Source organism: Nomascus leucogenys, chromosome X (assembly GCF_006542625.1).
Source record: "Nomascus leucogenys isolate Asia chromosome X, Asia_NLE_v1, whole genome shotgun sequence".
NCBI classification, from domain to species: Eukaryota; Metazoa; Chordata; class Mammalia; order Primates; family Hylobatidae; genus Nomascus; species Nomascus leucogenys.
In genome coordinates, this window is record NC_044406.1 from 121,300,824 (window position 1) to 121,316,201 (window position 15,378).

A 15,378-nucleotide genomic window follows, 5' to 3' on the forward strand; every position below is an offset into this window, starting at 1 on the left:
TGTAAAAGGAAGGAAATATGTAGTCGCTTTTCTTAACTAAAGTAATTCAGATTTTCAAAGAATAGCCCTATTTGTAAAGAAATTATGCATGTGGGATAGGGATGGTTTTGTCTCTGTAAGTAAAGCATTTTTTTTAAAAAAAATCAAAACTAATAAAACCTTAAGACACAAAATAAAGGATGAATTTATGGTGTCTTTGGTACCTGTAGTATGTGTGGCAGATTCATGTTGATGTCTGGGGATTCCAATTTTTATATTTTTATTGTATTAGAAAAATATTTTTTCTTACACTTGGAAGGAAATAATGAGATGTGAAGGAAATTTTCATGCAGTATATAAAAATGATTTCGATTATTAAAATAATTATATTTAAGTGTGAAAAGATAGGGAATGTCTACTTAGGTAAATATTTTTAGTTCAAATATTTTTAGTACATAGTATTCAAGAAACATGTTTAGTTGTTCTACAGAATTTTAAACTTCAACCTGACATCTGTACTTACTTCTACTAGTGCTTTTACTATCACCCAATGACTTTAGGTCAGTGAGTAACCTAAAGTTTGGCTCAAAATGTGTGATCATGGAAATAAAAAAAAAATGCAGAGGCACGGAAATATGGCTAAACAAAGCATAGGCTGATTAAAATTTTTATTTTATTATTTTATTTTATTTTATTATGTTTTTTGAGACACGGTCTTGCTCTGTCACCCAGGCTGGAGTGCAGTGGTACGATCACAGCTCACTGCAGCCTCAACCTCCCAGGCTCAAGCAATCCTCCTACCTCAACCTCCCCAGCTACAGGCATATGCCATCATACCTGGCTAATTTTTGTTTATTTTTTTATAGAGATGGGGGTCTCATTATGTTGCCCAGGCTGGTCTCAAACTTCTGGGCTCAAGTGATTCATCCATCTGAGCCTCCCAAAGTGTTGGAATTACAGGTGTGAGCCACTGCGCCTGGCCCAAAATATAGTTTTAGAGCTTGCTCATCACTGCCTAGAAATTATAGGCTTAGCTTTTGTTTGTGTATACTTTGTAAAGTCTCTTACCTTGACCTTTCAGCAAAATGGATAACACCCTCTATGTTTAAATGAAATAAATGTTATTCCATCAACCAGTGACCATGGATTGCCCCTGAGGTGAAAATTACTAGTTACCAATATGTAAGAGGTTGGGAAAATATTTCAAGTGGATCAAAATCATTGTTTTAATATTGTATTTCATGTAATATTGCAGATGAAAGAGGAATATGTAACTTAAGAATTTATTTCATTTTTTAGAAAAAAATACTATATATAATTTTGGTAAATAATACAACCACTAAAAAAGATAATCAAATAAACGCCAATGAAATTTTCATCTACATTAAAAGCTGAAGTTTCTAGATGTGGGTTGCTTGATTATATCTTAGAGCTCAGGACTAGAATGATGTAATATTTTATTTTTCTATTACAGATGACTTGTTTAAGGTTCACAAGCTTAAGCCAAATCTGAAGTGGCGACAGGCTTTTGACAGCTACTTAAAAACTCTGCCTCCATACTACCTATTAGTATGTATTTGTGTGTATATATGTATTAACTGTATCAATGATAATTCTTGTCACAAGAAATGTTAGTGATCAAAAGCTTTTACTGTTGCAATAAGAGAGATATCTTTTTATTTTACAGATATTTGTGTCGTCACTGTCTTCTCAAATCATGTGTAAGAGTTTGGAGATGTCATGGCGGCACAAAAGAGAGCTGTTTTCTCTATTTCATTCCTTTAACTGCCATGGTTATTTTTATAAAACACATCTATGTTTCTCTCATTAAAAGTAACCTTATGAAATTATAACATTGGAATTTAAGAATAAATAGATCTGGATTCATATATTACATCAACTTTCCTTTTTAACTCTAGAAATTCTCAGTATGGGGTTTCCCTCTGGAAAAAGAAAATCTGAAGACATTACAGTTGCCTATTGCCTCTTAAATGTGTCCTAGACACAGCATGAAGTTGGGGCACTGGTGGTGGGAGGCGGAATCCAAAAAAATTAAGAAATGACTTGGCCTCATTTTGGTTTCTATAATGTGAAGTATTCATGATTTTGAACTGGTAATATAATCTAAATCAAGATTACCAAAATAATTTCAGAGGTTGATGTGGTAACCTTTAAGCCAAGTTTCTAGAGGTGAAAAGGCAGAATCTTAAATGGTACCGTTGGTGTCACTGGGAGGAGAAATTGGGGTGTGTTACTGTTTACCATGGCAGTAATGGGGCAAACAATAAAATGCAATGTGAAATGATTTGATGATTTGGGAAATAAGATTGAACGCAATTTACTTGTTTGAATTTGCTGTTACTTGCTCTTCTTATCCCACTCTCTTCTGATTTTTTTTTACTTTCTGCTCCTTCTCTGCTATTTTCATTGCCACTTTTTAATGTTCCATGTTTGGTTTTATGTGCAGCACCTTGACTTCTAAGAAATGAATCATGTCCCTTTGCCCCTTATAACTGAACTTTGAGTATTTTAAGATTTATTCTATTCTTACTGTTGTGTATTTTGTTTCCTTATAGCCATTAAAGAAAGCACTAAGGATGATGGGAGCTCCAAATCTGATATCAGATAATTTAGATTGTGGACTTAGTTACAGTGTTATCTCTTACCTTAAAAAACTCAGCCAACAGGTAGTATTGGTAAAAACAAACAAACAAAAATCCTTTGCCCTCAGAAGTGCATTTCCTTATTCTTTAGTGTAACTGTAATTTTTCAAATTAAATGTGTATATATCTCTACACTTTATGGATTAGTAATAATGTGATTCTCTATGGCTTCTAGCTTCACCATTAAGCTGCAGTTAAGGGTCTGTCAGTATCATTTGATGCTGTGCCATTTCTCCTTTTGCCTGCCAGCTTGTCCTACCCACAAGCTGGTTGATATGGGGCAGAGGTTTAATAGACTTCTCTCATGGGTCACATTTTGTCTATCTTCAACCTAGTTCCTCCTCAGATCACTCTGGGCTACAGCACCCCTCCTGTTTAGATCAGCACGCTGAGGCATGGTGTGATTAAATGACTTGTCTGAGATTAGTTTTCAGGCATGTGAAGGACTTATACTCACATGCTAGCCCTTGGATAAAGAGCTATATGCTTTTCCCTGGAGAGTGGGGAGATGAGACCAGTGTTCCTCACACTGGAGGGTGATAGACCCCAAGGGGAACTGAAGAGTGGAGCTCAGTTTCCTCTCTTCTCACCCTCCACCTGTTCCTCATTTGCCATTATTCACCTTGTCCCTTGCCTGCCCCTCTCTATTAGTACCTCATCCTCCACTCACCGTTCCTTATCATACTTCTCACCTCTACTTAGCCCATTCTTGTAGGATGGAAATATTTGAGAAATACTGAGTTAGAACTTTACTATCATATGAATGTGTTATGTTATATGAAAAATTAATGCAGCAGTTTTACTTACCTTATGCACAAGGGTATTCCCAGGTAGGGGACAATAGTAACATTCGCAGTGGTGATAATGCTTCAAGGTGGATGTGTTTGGAAGTTTGGCCTTTAGGAAATGGAGAGTAGTGAGCAAAACATCAGATTTCACCAAAGAAACAAAGTGACTCCACAATTGGGATGCCGACAGACCTTGCTGGGAACTGACAACAACTTCAGTATGGTCTGGAGCTTACCAGCTCCTACCAGGACAGTGTACTTATAAGTGCGAAAGAAAGTAAAGGCAACCCCAGATTTCTAATCTACCAAGTGTCCCCCTAACCTCCTTTCCTCTCTGCTAATAGATTTTTTGTGGTTGTTGTAAATGTTTTGGTTTGGTTATTTATTTATTTATCTATCTATTGATCTATCGATTTTTTTTAAATTTGATGTTTACCTAAGCCTTTAAGGCTGTGTCACCAAGGTATGGCCACAAGGAAGAATAGTGTACAGAGATTTTAATTCATGCAAGTTCTGGGACCTTTTGGGGCGCATGTATCATTTTACGAATGAGCTTTCAAGACCATTTAAGGAAACAGATGCTTCATTTGCTCTTATCTCATATTTCATGACTTAAGAATTTTTTAGCGATAATTAACATAGACTTAATTCCAATAATTAGGGAAAATTAATAAATATCTGTCACCAAACCACAAGAAATCCAAAATTATTTTAGGTTTACCGAACATTGGTGGAATTCCATCTTTCTGAGAAAAAGAGAAGATCATAGCTAATTTATAATAGCTCAAATTACTAATTTAATAACTGGGTCGCCAGTGTTTCTTGAGCCATTTCAGATGTATGTAAAACACAAAATATGCCAAATATATATTGCTATAATACACTCAAGCAATATTAATCAATATGGTATCACAATGCCTATTAAGAGGCTTTTTACAAATTACTTACTTGGTAATATCTGTTAAATTAAGCATTATCTTCTAAGACCTTTTTTGGATAGTCAAATATTAGAGATAAATAGTTTAATTTTTTCAGACCTTTTTTGGATAGTCCAATATTAGAGATAAATAGTTTAATTTTTTCAGATATAATGCCAGTCGATGTGATCTGAATTTTAGCACTAGTTTACATGTATAAATACAGAGTCTTAAACCTTTATGTCTGAGTCTGAAATGAACCTGTTCACTTAGACTAGATTTTATAGTAACAAAATGTGCTTTTAAATGTCTATGAATGAAATTTTTATTCATGGTTTTTATTCTCTCCATGATTTTATTATAATTTTGACACTAGACAAGAAAAAAATATATTATTTGTCTTTCCTGCCCCCTATCTGTTTGCTGTGGTAGTGCAAAGAAGCACAGGAAAATGTTTAATTATCCATTTTTCTGTGATTTGTAATTGAAAATTGTTCTGTGGGGTTCTGAAAGTATTATCTTTCTTAAGTAGTAAAAATGACAGTGGTAATGTAGATGTTTTTATAACATACTATGTACTTTCATTTTAGACCAAACTAGAGTCAGAACGAATACTAGCATCAGTGGGGAAGAAACCTCCCCAGGAAATTGGAATTAAAGTGAAAAATCATTCTGGAGGTGGCATGTCCTTGACTCACAATAAAAATTTTAGAAAACTATTGAAAGAAATCACAGGGGAAACTGCGCTTAGACTGACAGAATTGAACACCAAAGAATTTGCTGGCTTCCAAATTGGGCTCTTAAACAAGGTAAATTGTGACATAAATAGTTTGTATTTGTTTGAACTTGTCTGATACATTTATGTCTTTCATATTCCTTTAGTTTTGAAATAAGGGACAATCCTATTTTGGAGTTAGTAGTTAATAATGAACCAGTTTAGGAATTGTCAGCAGATATCAATACGGAATTAAATGGACAAGATATGTTTTGTGGGTAACGCCCATGAAAGATAAAGAGGAGATGAAGCTGGAGTAGGCAGGCAGAGCTTCCAAGCTACAAAGCTGACCCATCACCTGTGAGAGGAGGGAGGAATGAAGGAGAATTGGGTGTGAAGAAGCTCAGACACTGGTGTAGCTTGGAGAAAGTCTTGGCCAGCACAGTGGGGACCTCTAGCACCAAGATTTCCCATAGAGGAGGGCCACGCTGGGCAGAGCTGGCCAGGCCCTAACACCCTGCCATTCTCCGTTACTGGCCATGGGCAGCCTGGGAAGGGCATGGCCTCAGCTCAGTGCTGCAGCGGATCCCTATGGCACCACAGCAGCGGGAGGCTCTCTGCTAACTGCACTCCTTGCAGGATCAGCCATTGCTTTCCTGAAGGGAGATCCCAGCAGCTCACCTCCCCTCCATGGCTGCCAGAGGAATACATCTAGAGTACGAGCAGTGGTCCTGCAAGGCGGCCACAGGTATCAATCTCGGGATTTGGTGTTTTAAATGACGTATTTGAAAAGGGATAGTCCCAGTGGCTTTAATACCCTGTAGGTGTGTTACAACGCAGAACAAGGCTAGCAAGTGGAATTTTGCCACTGGGAAAATTCTACTATAGTCAGTTGTATTGATATAACACTCTTCAATAACATTTTAAGAGGGATAAGTATGACATTTCTATATTAAAAGCCTTAGGAGTAACTGAAATTATTTCTTTCATTTCAAATAGGATTTGAAACCTCAGACATACAGAAATGCTTATGATATTCCCCGTAGAGGTCTTTTAGACCAGCTGACCAGAATGAGATCCAATCTGCTGAAAACACACAAGTTTATTGTTGGACAAGATGAAGGTAAAATAACTGTGAAATACTTTTTTTTTTTTTGGAAAATGCCAGGCATGACTTACAGGAGGTGTTTATTGCATAATGAGTAGGCTATTTTATAGTATTTTAATGTTTAAAATGCCTATTTTCACGGAATCCCTGTCTGTTTACCAGGCACATTTTTTTTTCAAGTTTAAGGGCAAGTGTGCATTAATCAGCACGTACACTACACGTGCCATGCTTTAGCTATCGTAAGCTTCAAACAGCCCCAGGAAATAGATACTGTTTTTATGTCCACTTCATGGACATGGAAACTGAGAGTGAGCATTTTAGTAGTTTGCCCAAGTTTAGCCAGTTGGAAAGTGGCAGAACCTAGGTCTGTCAGATTTCCCAATCTGCACACCCAAACACTATAACACTCAGCCTACTGTGATAAATTCAGTAGAGAATACCTCATTTAAATGAAAGTAATCAACCTAATGGTATCCAGGATAATTGTGACTATTTACAAATTCCATTTACTCCATTTTGTTAATTTTAAAAAGGCTCACCTGTTTACTAAAATGAGCAAATCTTATTCTGGTCAATTCCCTGAAATTATACACAAAGTTTTGTGTGTAAGAGGGCTTTTCTAGGAAGAGAACCTACAGATTTGATCAAATTCTCAGTGATTAAGACCTACTAACCAAGATTCTCTGGATGATAAGCAAATGCCGTAGAGCCTAGACTCTTTGAAATGCAGAAGTTATGTGGTGATTTGAGTTGGGATGGTGGTGTAGGGTCAGCCCATTCTCAAACCTGGTTTGAAGGCAAGGGAGTTGTTCTGATCCTAGCGATGTGAGCCTGTAGGCAGTAGTAATGGTAGACTAAGTTATGATTGGGATGAAGAGAGATGATTCTAGATCCTAGAATGCTAGATTCGAGACTTTAAATACTATTTGATGCCAAGACACACACTGCTAAACCAAACTATGATCATGTCTTCTCGAAAGGACCATACGCTTCAGCTATAAGCATCAATTCCTTTTCCTGTGATTTTGCAGATTCCCTTCATAGTGTTCCAGTTGCACAAATGGGTAACTATCAGGAATATCTGAAGACATTGGCTTCTCCACTACGAGAGATTGATCCAGACCAACCCAAAAGACTGCATACTTTTGGCAATCCATTTAAACAAGATAAGAAGGTAGGATACCTATGCCTATGTTTGCCTAAATTGGGATATTCTTGCTATACGATTATTTTCTTTTTGGCAAGATGAATACAAATCAGAGGTTCTCCATTTGCTTGTTTAAACAATAAAATTTGACACCAAGGCTCTTAGTGGGAGCCTCCTGATGCAAGAGTGTGTTGGTTGAATAAAGTCAGAGCTGCCATGTATTGAGTACTAGTAGGAGCTGGTGTTTTAAATGATCTCACTTAATGCTCACAACTGTTCTGTAAGACAAATGTTACTGTTTGTCCTTTAAAAGGGAGAAATCAAAGGCCGCAGTGGTCAAACGCCTTACCTGTGACATAGCACATAAGAGCAAGGATTTGAATCCATGTCTTTCTCACTCCAGAGTCTATATTCATTCCACCACACACTAATTTCTTTAATATCGAAATCACAGTTTATTTCCTGTTTCCATGATTCATATCTGTAGTGCGTGATCTAGAAAATGATGAATGTGTCCCTTGAAATATGAAGTACTAAGTGATATTGTTTTACTTGAATGGTCCTACTAAAAATCTAAATGTGGGGCATGTGTCTGTGTGTGTGTGTGTGTGTGTGGTATACTGACTTGCCCATTGAAGCATGAAAACAAATGGGATTATAGCTGCACTCATGGAGGAGACCATTGGTATTAAGGCTTAGACCACACAATAATCTCTTTTGTGACAAGACTAGATTGAAAGGTATTCCACCTCACCTAAATCTTCAATTTATCTTTCTATGCTTCGTTTCCTCATTTTGTAGCACTGGGGATAATAATTACACCTAACTATGCTGGACGAGGTGGCTCACGCCTGTAATCCCAGCACTTTGGGAGGCTGAGGCAGGCAAATCACTTGAGGTTGGGAGTTTGAGACCAGCCTGGCCAACATGGCAAAACCCTGTCTCTACGAAAAATACAAAAATTAGCCAGGCATGGTGGTGGGTGCCTGTAATCCCAGCTACTCTGGAAGTCTTAAGCAGGAGAATCACTTGAACCTGGGAGGCGGAGATTGCAGTGAACCAAGATCGTACCATTGCACTCTAGCCTGTGTGACAGAGTGAGACTCCATCTCAAAAAAAAAAAAAAAAAAAAAATTACACCTAACTAACTAATAGAACTCTGCATAATATTAAGTGAGTACATGTACGTTGTTTACAACACGAACAGGCATGTAGTTAATTCTCTGAAAATGTTTTCCCCTTTCTGTATTGTTTATGAGTAAAAAGTCCTTTGGAAAAGTCATTTATTATTATTTTATTCAAATAATGAGGGCACATATTTTTGGATTATTCTTGGACAAGAACAGCTCTTGGCTAAATTTCTATACTGCTGCCTCTCATCTTTTATCTACCCCCTCAAGAGTGAAAAGCCTCCTCACTGCCTGCCCAGCACCAAAGTGGGCATATTTGAATCCCTGTGAGGCTGCAGATGAGGGAGTTACATTTTCCACCTGCCTGCCTTTCAACATTTACATGCAGCATACTGTACAGTGGTAATCAATGTTGTTTAATGATATGAGTTTGAAGCATAAAAAAAGAAATTATTTCCCTTATGAAGAGTTGATGCAAAATAGTTCGTACTTCTCTCATTTTGGTTGAATAATGCTGCTTATTTGCAAGCTTTCTGATTAATCATTATTGTAGTATGTTTTGCTTGGGACAACATCCTGTATGTTAGTTTCCTCCTTGTTCCATTTAAATTGGATTAAAATTGAGTTGCATATTTCTAAGAACAAAGTTGGGGTGGGGTAAGGTAAATCTTTGGCCCATGATTAAGATTTATATTAGTTGGCCAGGCGCGGTGGCTCACGCTTGTAATCCCAGCACTTTGGGAGGCCAAGGCGGGCGGATCATGAGGTCAGGAGATCAAGACCACGGTGAAACCCCGTCTCTACTAAAAATACAAAAAATTAGCCGGGCGTGGTGGCGGTCGCCTGTAGTCCCAGCTACTCGGAGAGGCTGAGGCAGGAGAATGGTGTGAACCCGGGAGGCGGAGCTTGCAGTGAGCCGAGATCACGCCACTGCACTCCAGCCTGGGCGACAGAGCGAGACTCCATCTCAAAAAAAAAAAAAAAAAAAAAAAAAGATTTATATTAGTTAATCTGGCATGGGATTGAAAAAAATGAAAGAAAAAAGACATATTAGTGATATAATGCAAGATTGATTATGTACGCATATTAAGAGTGCTTGCAGTTTTATAATAGTGGAATTTTGGTCTTTAATGAAATACATTCATTTATGTGTTTTTTAGGGAATGATGATTGATGAAGCAGATGAGTTTGTAGCAGGGCCACAAAACAAAGTGAAACGTCCAGGGGAACCCAACAGTCCTATGTCATCTAAGAGAAGGCGGAGTATGTCCCTGCTGTTGAGGAAACCACAAACACCACCTACTGTAACTAACCATGTGGGCGGAAAGGGACCACCCTCAGCCTCGTGGTTCCCATCTTATCCAAACCTCATAAAACCCACCCTTGTACATACAGGTATAGAGTAGTGGTTGTGATTTCCTTATGGCTCCTAGAGGACTAAGACGCTAAACAATTTTGTTTTCCTTTTTGTGTTCCTTCCTTTGTGTTCAGTTTGTGTTCATTAAGTAAGCCATTACTAAATCATCTATGTGGTAGGTACAATAAACCCCACAGGGAGCAGAGACCCTGTTTCAAGGATCTCAATCTACATGAGGTGAAAAAAATTATAATTATATAGTAATTAACACATAGTAATTAACAGTAATGAATACATTGCTTAGCAAGTAAATACCACAGTAATTAATGGAGAAATGGAAAGAGGTGAGCATGTTTGCTGCAACCTTTTGGAGTGGCTGCAAGGGTGAGGAGGATAAAGCAGGTTTCCCTGGCAGTAGGAGCAAGCGGACTCAGCAAGACTGGATCTGCACTTGCTGTTTGTGTTATCACCACCTATGCATGCTTTAATCTGGTGCAGTCTGGTATCTGCCTCCTCAGCCCCACTGAAACATTCTCATCAAGGTCACTAGTGTGTGCAGCACATTGCCATTCCTTCTCCGCAGCATTTGACACAGTTGTTCACTCCCTCCTCCATGTGTACGTTGGGTTCTCAGACACCATAAGCTCATAGCTTTCTTTTCCCTCTAATAGCAACTCCCTTTCATCCTCATTTTCTGGTTTTGCCTTTTCTTTCCACCTCTAAATATCATAGGGCCTCAAAGCTCAATCCTGGTACCTCTCCTGTCCTTCACTGCACTCTCTTCCTAGGTGACCCCATGCAGTCTTGGGGCTCTAAATTTGATTTATGTTCCAACAACTCTGATATTTATACCCCTAGAATATAAATTGCTCCTCAGTTTCAGACTCAGACTTACTTGTGGACATGCATCTCCACTTAGGTGTCTAATAGACAAATAAAACTCAGTAGGATTCATGAGTTTCAACTGAACTCTTGAACTTGCCCCTCTCCAAAACAGCTCTACTTATAGCTTTCCACATTGCAGATAATGACACCATCCAGATATGTTCCAATAAAGCTTTAACATCTGTCAGGGTTGAGGAGGGTAGAGAAGCTCTAGATTGTAGTGTTTGCAGATTTCCTTCATGTAAATAATGCTAATATTTATCAAAGTCAAGCTGTCAACCTGAAATCATTGAGCCAGAGTCGGGAAGAGTGCTCTGGAGGGCAGTTGTGCCCTGGCTCCTGACACACTTGAGCACTATTTGCCCAGCGGTTCAGGTGACAAACTGTAGAGTCATCATGATTTTTCTCTTATTTTTCCCTCGCTTTGATACCTTTCACAAGTTCAGGAAACTTGATGTTCAACATAATCCCTAAATCCCACTATTTCTCTCTATCCCTCCAGTGCACACTGCTGTGGCCTCTCACCACGCTACTATAATACCTTCTTATCCTAGCTTCATGTTTCTAATCTAGCCCCCATCTATCACATACTCTCTAACCCTATGGCCAGATAATTATGTCTGCATGTATATCACATCATGCCATGTCGCTCCTGAAAACCCATCCTCAACTCTCTTGAGCACTCAGAAGGGACCCTGAACCAGCTTTAGTCTGCAAGACTGCACGGCCTGGCCTCTGTCACCTTCCCCTAACACGGGAGCCGCTGGGGCTCCCTCTGCTGCTGTCTCCCACAGGCCTGTAGATGGCTTCCCCAACACCAGCCCAATGCTGCTTGTTTCATTTGCTCATTGTGCATGTACTGTCTGACTGCCCCATGAGGATGTGAGCTCCACAAGGGCAGGGAACGTTGCTCTCTGGGCTGTTTACTGCTGATCTCCAGCTCCCGACACACTGCCTGCCACAGACGATGAATAAATGAAAGAGGTGTCAGATCTGGAGTGAAAAGAAAGTACTTTTCTGACACAGAAAAGAAGGATTAGGAAGATAATACACTAAAAGGGATTTTTGGTGATGGAGTGCGTATAGAACTTTCAGCACTAATGGCCGCCTCTATTTTCTCAGAATGTATTTGATGTAAAGAGGAGGCAGGTTGTGGTGTATCCAAGTTATCTGGCTTCCAGCTCAGTAAAGCATGGCAGGTTGTATGTGAATTTGAGAAATCATGAAATGAAGTGAGACTTGCTGTTTTCAACTTGTAAAGCATAACAAGCTGACACTAACGCATGAGTACCAGGGATCTGTGATTGTGTGTTTAGAGTTGTACTGTCTTACTTGGTTTCCATATGTATTCATAGGACCAGAAAATAAGAGGTGGTTTTATTGTATTATGTGTCCTGGCCTCAATTTGAGGGGTCTCAGATCGCCACCTGGTATATCATCCTGCTTTATGAGATTATTTCCTAGAAATTGAGCATCAGAGGGATATACCTGTGGGGTTGACATAATACACTTACCTCACAGCTCAACTTCTTCATTTGGTTTCCAGATGCTACTGTCATTCACGATGGCCATGAGGAGAAGATGGAAAATGGTCAGATCACACCTGATGGCTTCCTGTCAAAATCTGCTCCATCAGAGCTTATAAATATGACAGGAGATCTTATGCCACCCAACCAATTGGATTCTCTGTCTGACGACTTCACAAGTCTCGGCAAAGATGGGCTGATTCAAAAACCTGGTAGTAACGCATTTGTAGGAGGAGCCAAAAACTGCAATCTCTCCGTAGATGACCAAAAAGACCCAGTAGCATCTACTTTGGGAATTATGCCAAATACATTACAAATCACTCCTGCTATGGCACAAGGAATCAATGCTGATATAAAACATCAATTAATGAAGGAAGTTCGAAAGTTTGGACGAAGTAAGTAGTGAAAGAACATCTATCAATAATGCACCAGGAGGTCTCTGTCATTCTATGATTCACTACAGATTCAAGCTACCCCTTGAGGTACACTGGGGGCAATATTGGGCTTTCACATAGTTTAAGGCAGTTCCTCTTGCTTTAACTAAAAAGGTACAGTCTATATTTTCCTGTTTTTTCCCCTTATTTCTTGTAATGTTTCCTTTTGCTGCCGTAACAAGTTATCAAAAGATTCCTAGCTTAAAACAATACAAATTATTATCTTACAGTTCTGGAAGTCAGAATTTTGAAATTATTTTTGCTGGGCCAAAATAGTGTTGGCAGACCAGCATTCCTTCTGCTAGCTCTAGAGAGAATTTCTTTCTTTGCCTTTTCGAGCTTTTAAGGGCCATCTGTATTCCTTGGCCCATGGCCCCTTCCTCCATCTTCATGAAAACACCCTTAGCACTTTTTCTCCTCTCTGACCTCTGCTCCTGTCTTTACATGTTTTCTCTCTGACCTTAACTCTACTGTTTCATCTTATAAGAACACTTGTGCTTACATTGGGCCCACATGCATAAACTTGGATAATCTCCCCATCTCAAGATCCTTAACTTAATTACACCTGCAAAGTAAAGTCTTTTTTGCCATATAAGGTAATGTATTCACAGGCTCCAGGGATTAATATGTGGACAATTTTAAGCAGCTGCTATTCAGCCTGCTACATTTGGTTAGTGTTAACAAGGGTTGTCCTAGTAGATGCATGCAGATATTTTGATCTGAATGTTTAAAATACAAACTGCATCTAACTTTCCACTCATGAAGAACAGTTACTAAGGTTGTACAACAATTAAATTTTATTTCCCATTCATCTTTATAAAAATAATGAAGTTTTTTAAATATCTTCAGAATATGAAAGAATTTTCATTTTGCTTGAAGAAGTGCAAGGACCTCTGGCGATGAAGAAACAGTTTGTTGAATTTACCATCAAAGAAGCCGCAAGGTAGGTATAAACAGGAACTCTTCAATTTTTTGTTTTTGTTTTTAGAGCAGTAGGGCCCAGTGCAGGACAAAGAGAGGAATAGGCTCTGCCTTGCTTTTTTCTCAAACCCTGGCCCTCACTCATAGTTAAGGCTATCTCCAGAAGTATTTGGATTTATGTTATCTGAACTCAACTCATTCATCCTTCTACTTTTATCATAGCCTCAGGTAGGCTTGGACCCTCAATTGCCACTATTGGTACTTGCTCTAAGACATATCTTGCCATGAGGACAATCTTTATATTCCTATGTAGATTGTAAGCTTCAATTTGTATCCCACACAGTGCCTTGAACATCATGAGTACTTTAAGTATCTTTTGGTTCATAAAATTTCTCTTTATTTTCAGGTTTAAAAGACGAGTCCTAATTCAGTACCTTGAGAAGGTACTAGAAAAAATAGATTCCCACCACCTTCTCAACAACATTAATCACATCAACAGCAGATCATCATGTTAGTGCAAAGACCAATGAGAAAAAAATGACAAGTTTTCTGTGCTGTAGGATGGAACAGGATATTGTTGAAGCCTCCTGGAATGTTTGAGTCAAGGGAATTGCTTTCCAGATGCTAAGAAGAAGCAGTGGGGCTTTTGAATTTTATGATTGTCTGGCAGTGAAAGCTGGGCTTTTGCCTTAATAATTTTTTAAAGTATGAATTGTTTTGTTTTGTTTTCCTCAATTGAGGAAGCTGATGTTATTAATTCAGCAGGCTAAATTCAGTAAACACCGCTGCCCCTACCACGGGTAATGAGAGGTCACTCATTTGAACTTTGCCATTCCAGGCATTCTCAGAGTGGCCAGGGGCCACCTGCAAGTGGAGCACAACTTGGTGCTCTTACTGTGTCCTTCAGAAAGAATAGGTGTGCAGAAAAGAAATGGCAATCTTATGTGTGCTGAACAAAGTTTTCAACAATTCCTAGTTGTGCCTTTTAAACCATGCAATATTCAGGATAGTTTGAATCAAAGAAGTAAGAAGCTGCTATTTGGGTAACTTATTTCTCTGTGGGAAGGGGCAGGGAGAGTCACCAAACAATCTACCTCCAACTCTCTTCTCTTTTGTCTGGAGACATTACAAAGTGCACTTGAGGCTGCCCCCAACCTCTGACATTTGTTCTTGCATGTGATGATAGAAAGTCTTCAGATGGACTTATACATTCTGTGCTTTGGAAGCACAAGAACAAAAAATGTGTATATTTCCTTTAATGTTTATACAAAAGTTTATATGGAGCAGTATTGTTATGTTTGTATGAATTTGCAAAAATTAAAGTGTACAAAGAGATTTTGATTTTGCATATATAAAATAAATCATTTTATTGATTTTCACAAGTTCATTAATGCTGGATAAATTTCTAGTTATATGTTTCTTGTGATGTGTTATTCCTTTCAGAAAAAGAGCGTATGCTGTTAAACAAGTTAAGATGTTAACATAAGGATTTAAACTTCAAAACATCACTCACAGAATTGAGTGACGTTAGTGAAAATGGCAGAGTAGAGTACCCAGGGACTAGTCACTTTCAAGAAACGTGGAAAACACTGGGGAAAAAAACTGTCAGAATCAAGTTTTATTGGAACTCTAGAATATAGTAAAAGGTTTATAGCAACCAAGCCAATCCTGAATTAGGAGAGAAGTCACTGAAACATGGTAGGGGAGCTTTGTGGTATTTCAACTCACCCTTGGAATGGCTGAGTAAAAAAGAAATTTGAGGCCAGGTGCAGTGGCCCACATCTGTAATCCCAGCACTTTGGGAGGCC

General features: G+C 38.6%; 1 protein-coding gene across 9 annotated transcripts in view; it reads left to right on the forward strand.

Annotated features, from left to right (window-relative positions):
- Positions 1-14,957, forward strand: part of INTS6L (integrator complex subunit 6 like) — a 59,165-nt gene extending 44,208 nt beyond the window's left edge. For 2 of the 9 annotated variants that reach the window (XM_030806874.1, XM_030806875.1), the window contains exons 10-17: positions 1,454-1,548; positions 4,938-5,156; positions 6,062-6,185; positions 7,202-7,344; positions 9,608-9,710; positions 12,236-12,610; positions 13,499-13,592; positions 13,977-14,957. In XM_030806874.1, coding sequence (XP_030662734.1) covers positions 1,454-1,548; positions 4,938-5,156; positions 6,062-6,185; positions 7,202-7,344; positions 9,608-9,710; positions 12,236-12,610; positions 13,499-13,592; positions 13,977-14,085 — 1,262 coding nt within the window. In that variant the 3' untranslated portion in view covers positions 14,086-14,957. Of the gene's footprint in view, positions 1-1,453; positions 1,549-2,555; positions 2,667-4,937; positions 5,157-6,061; positions 6,186-7,201; positions 7,345-9,607; positions 9,843-12,235; positions 12,611-13,498; positions 13,593-13,976 lie in introns of all 9 variants that reach the window. The other 7 variants (XM_030806877.1, XM_030806878.1, XR_004028700.1 and 4 more) reach the window with 7 other exon arrangements.
- Positions 14,958-15,378: the final 421 nt, after the last annotated feature.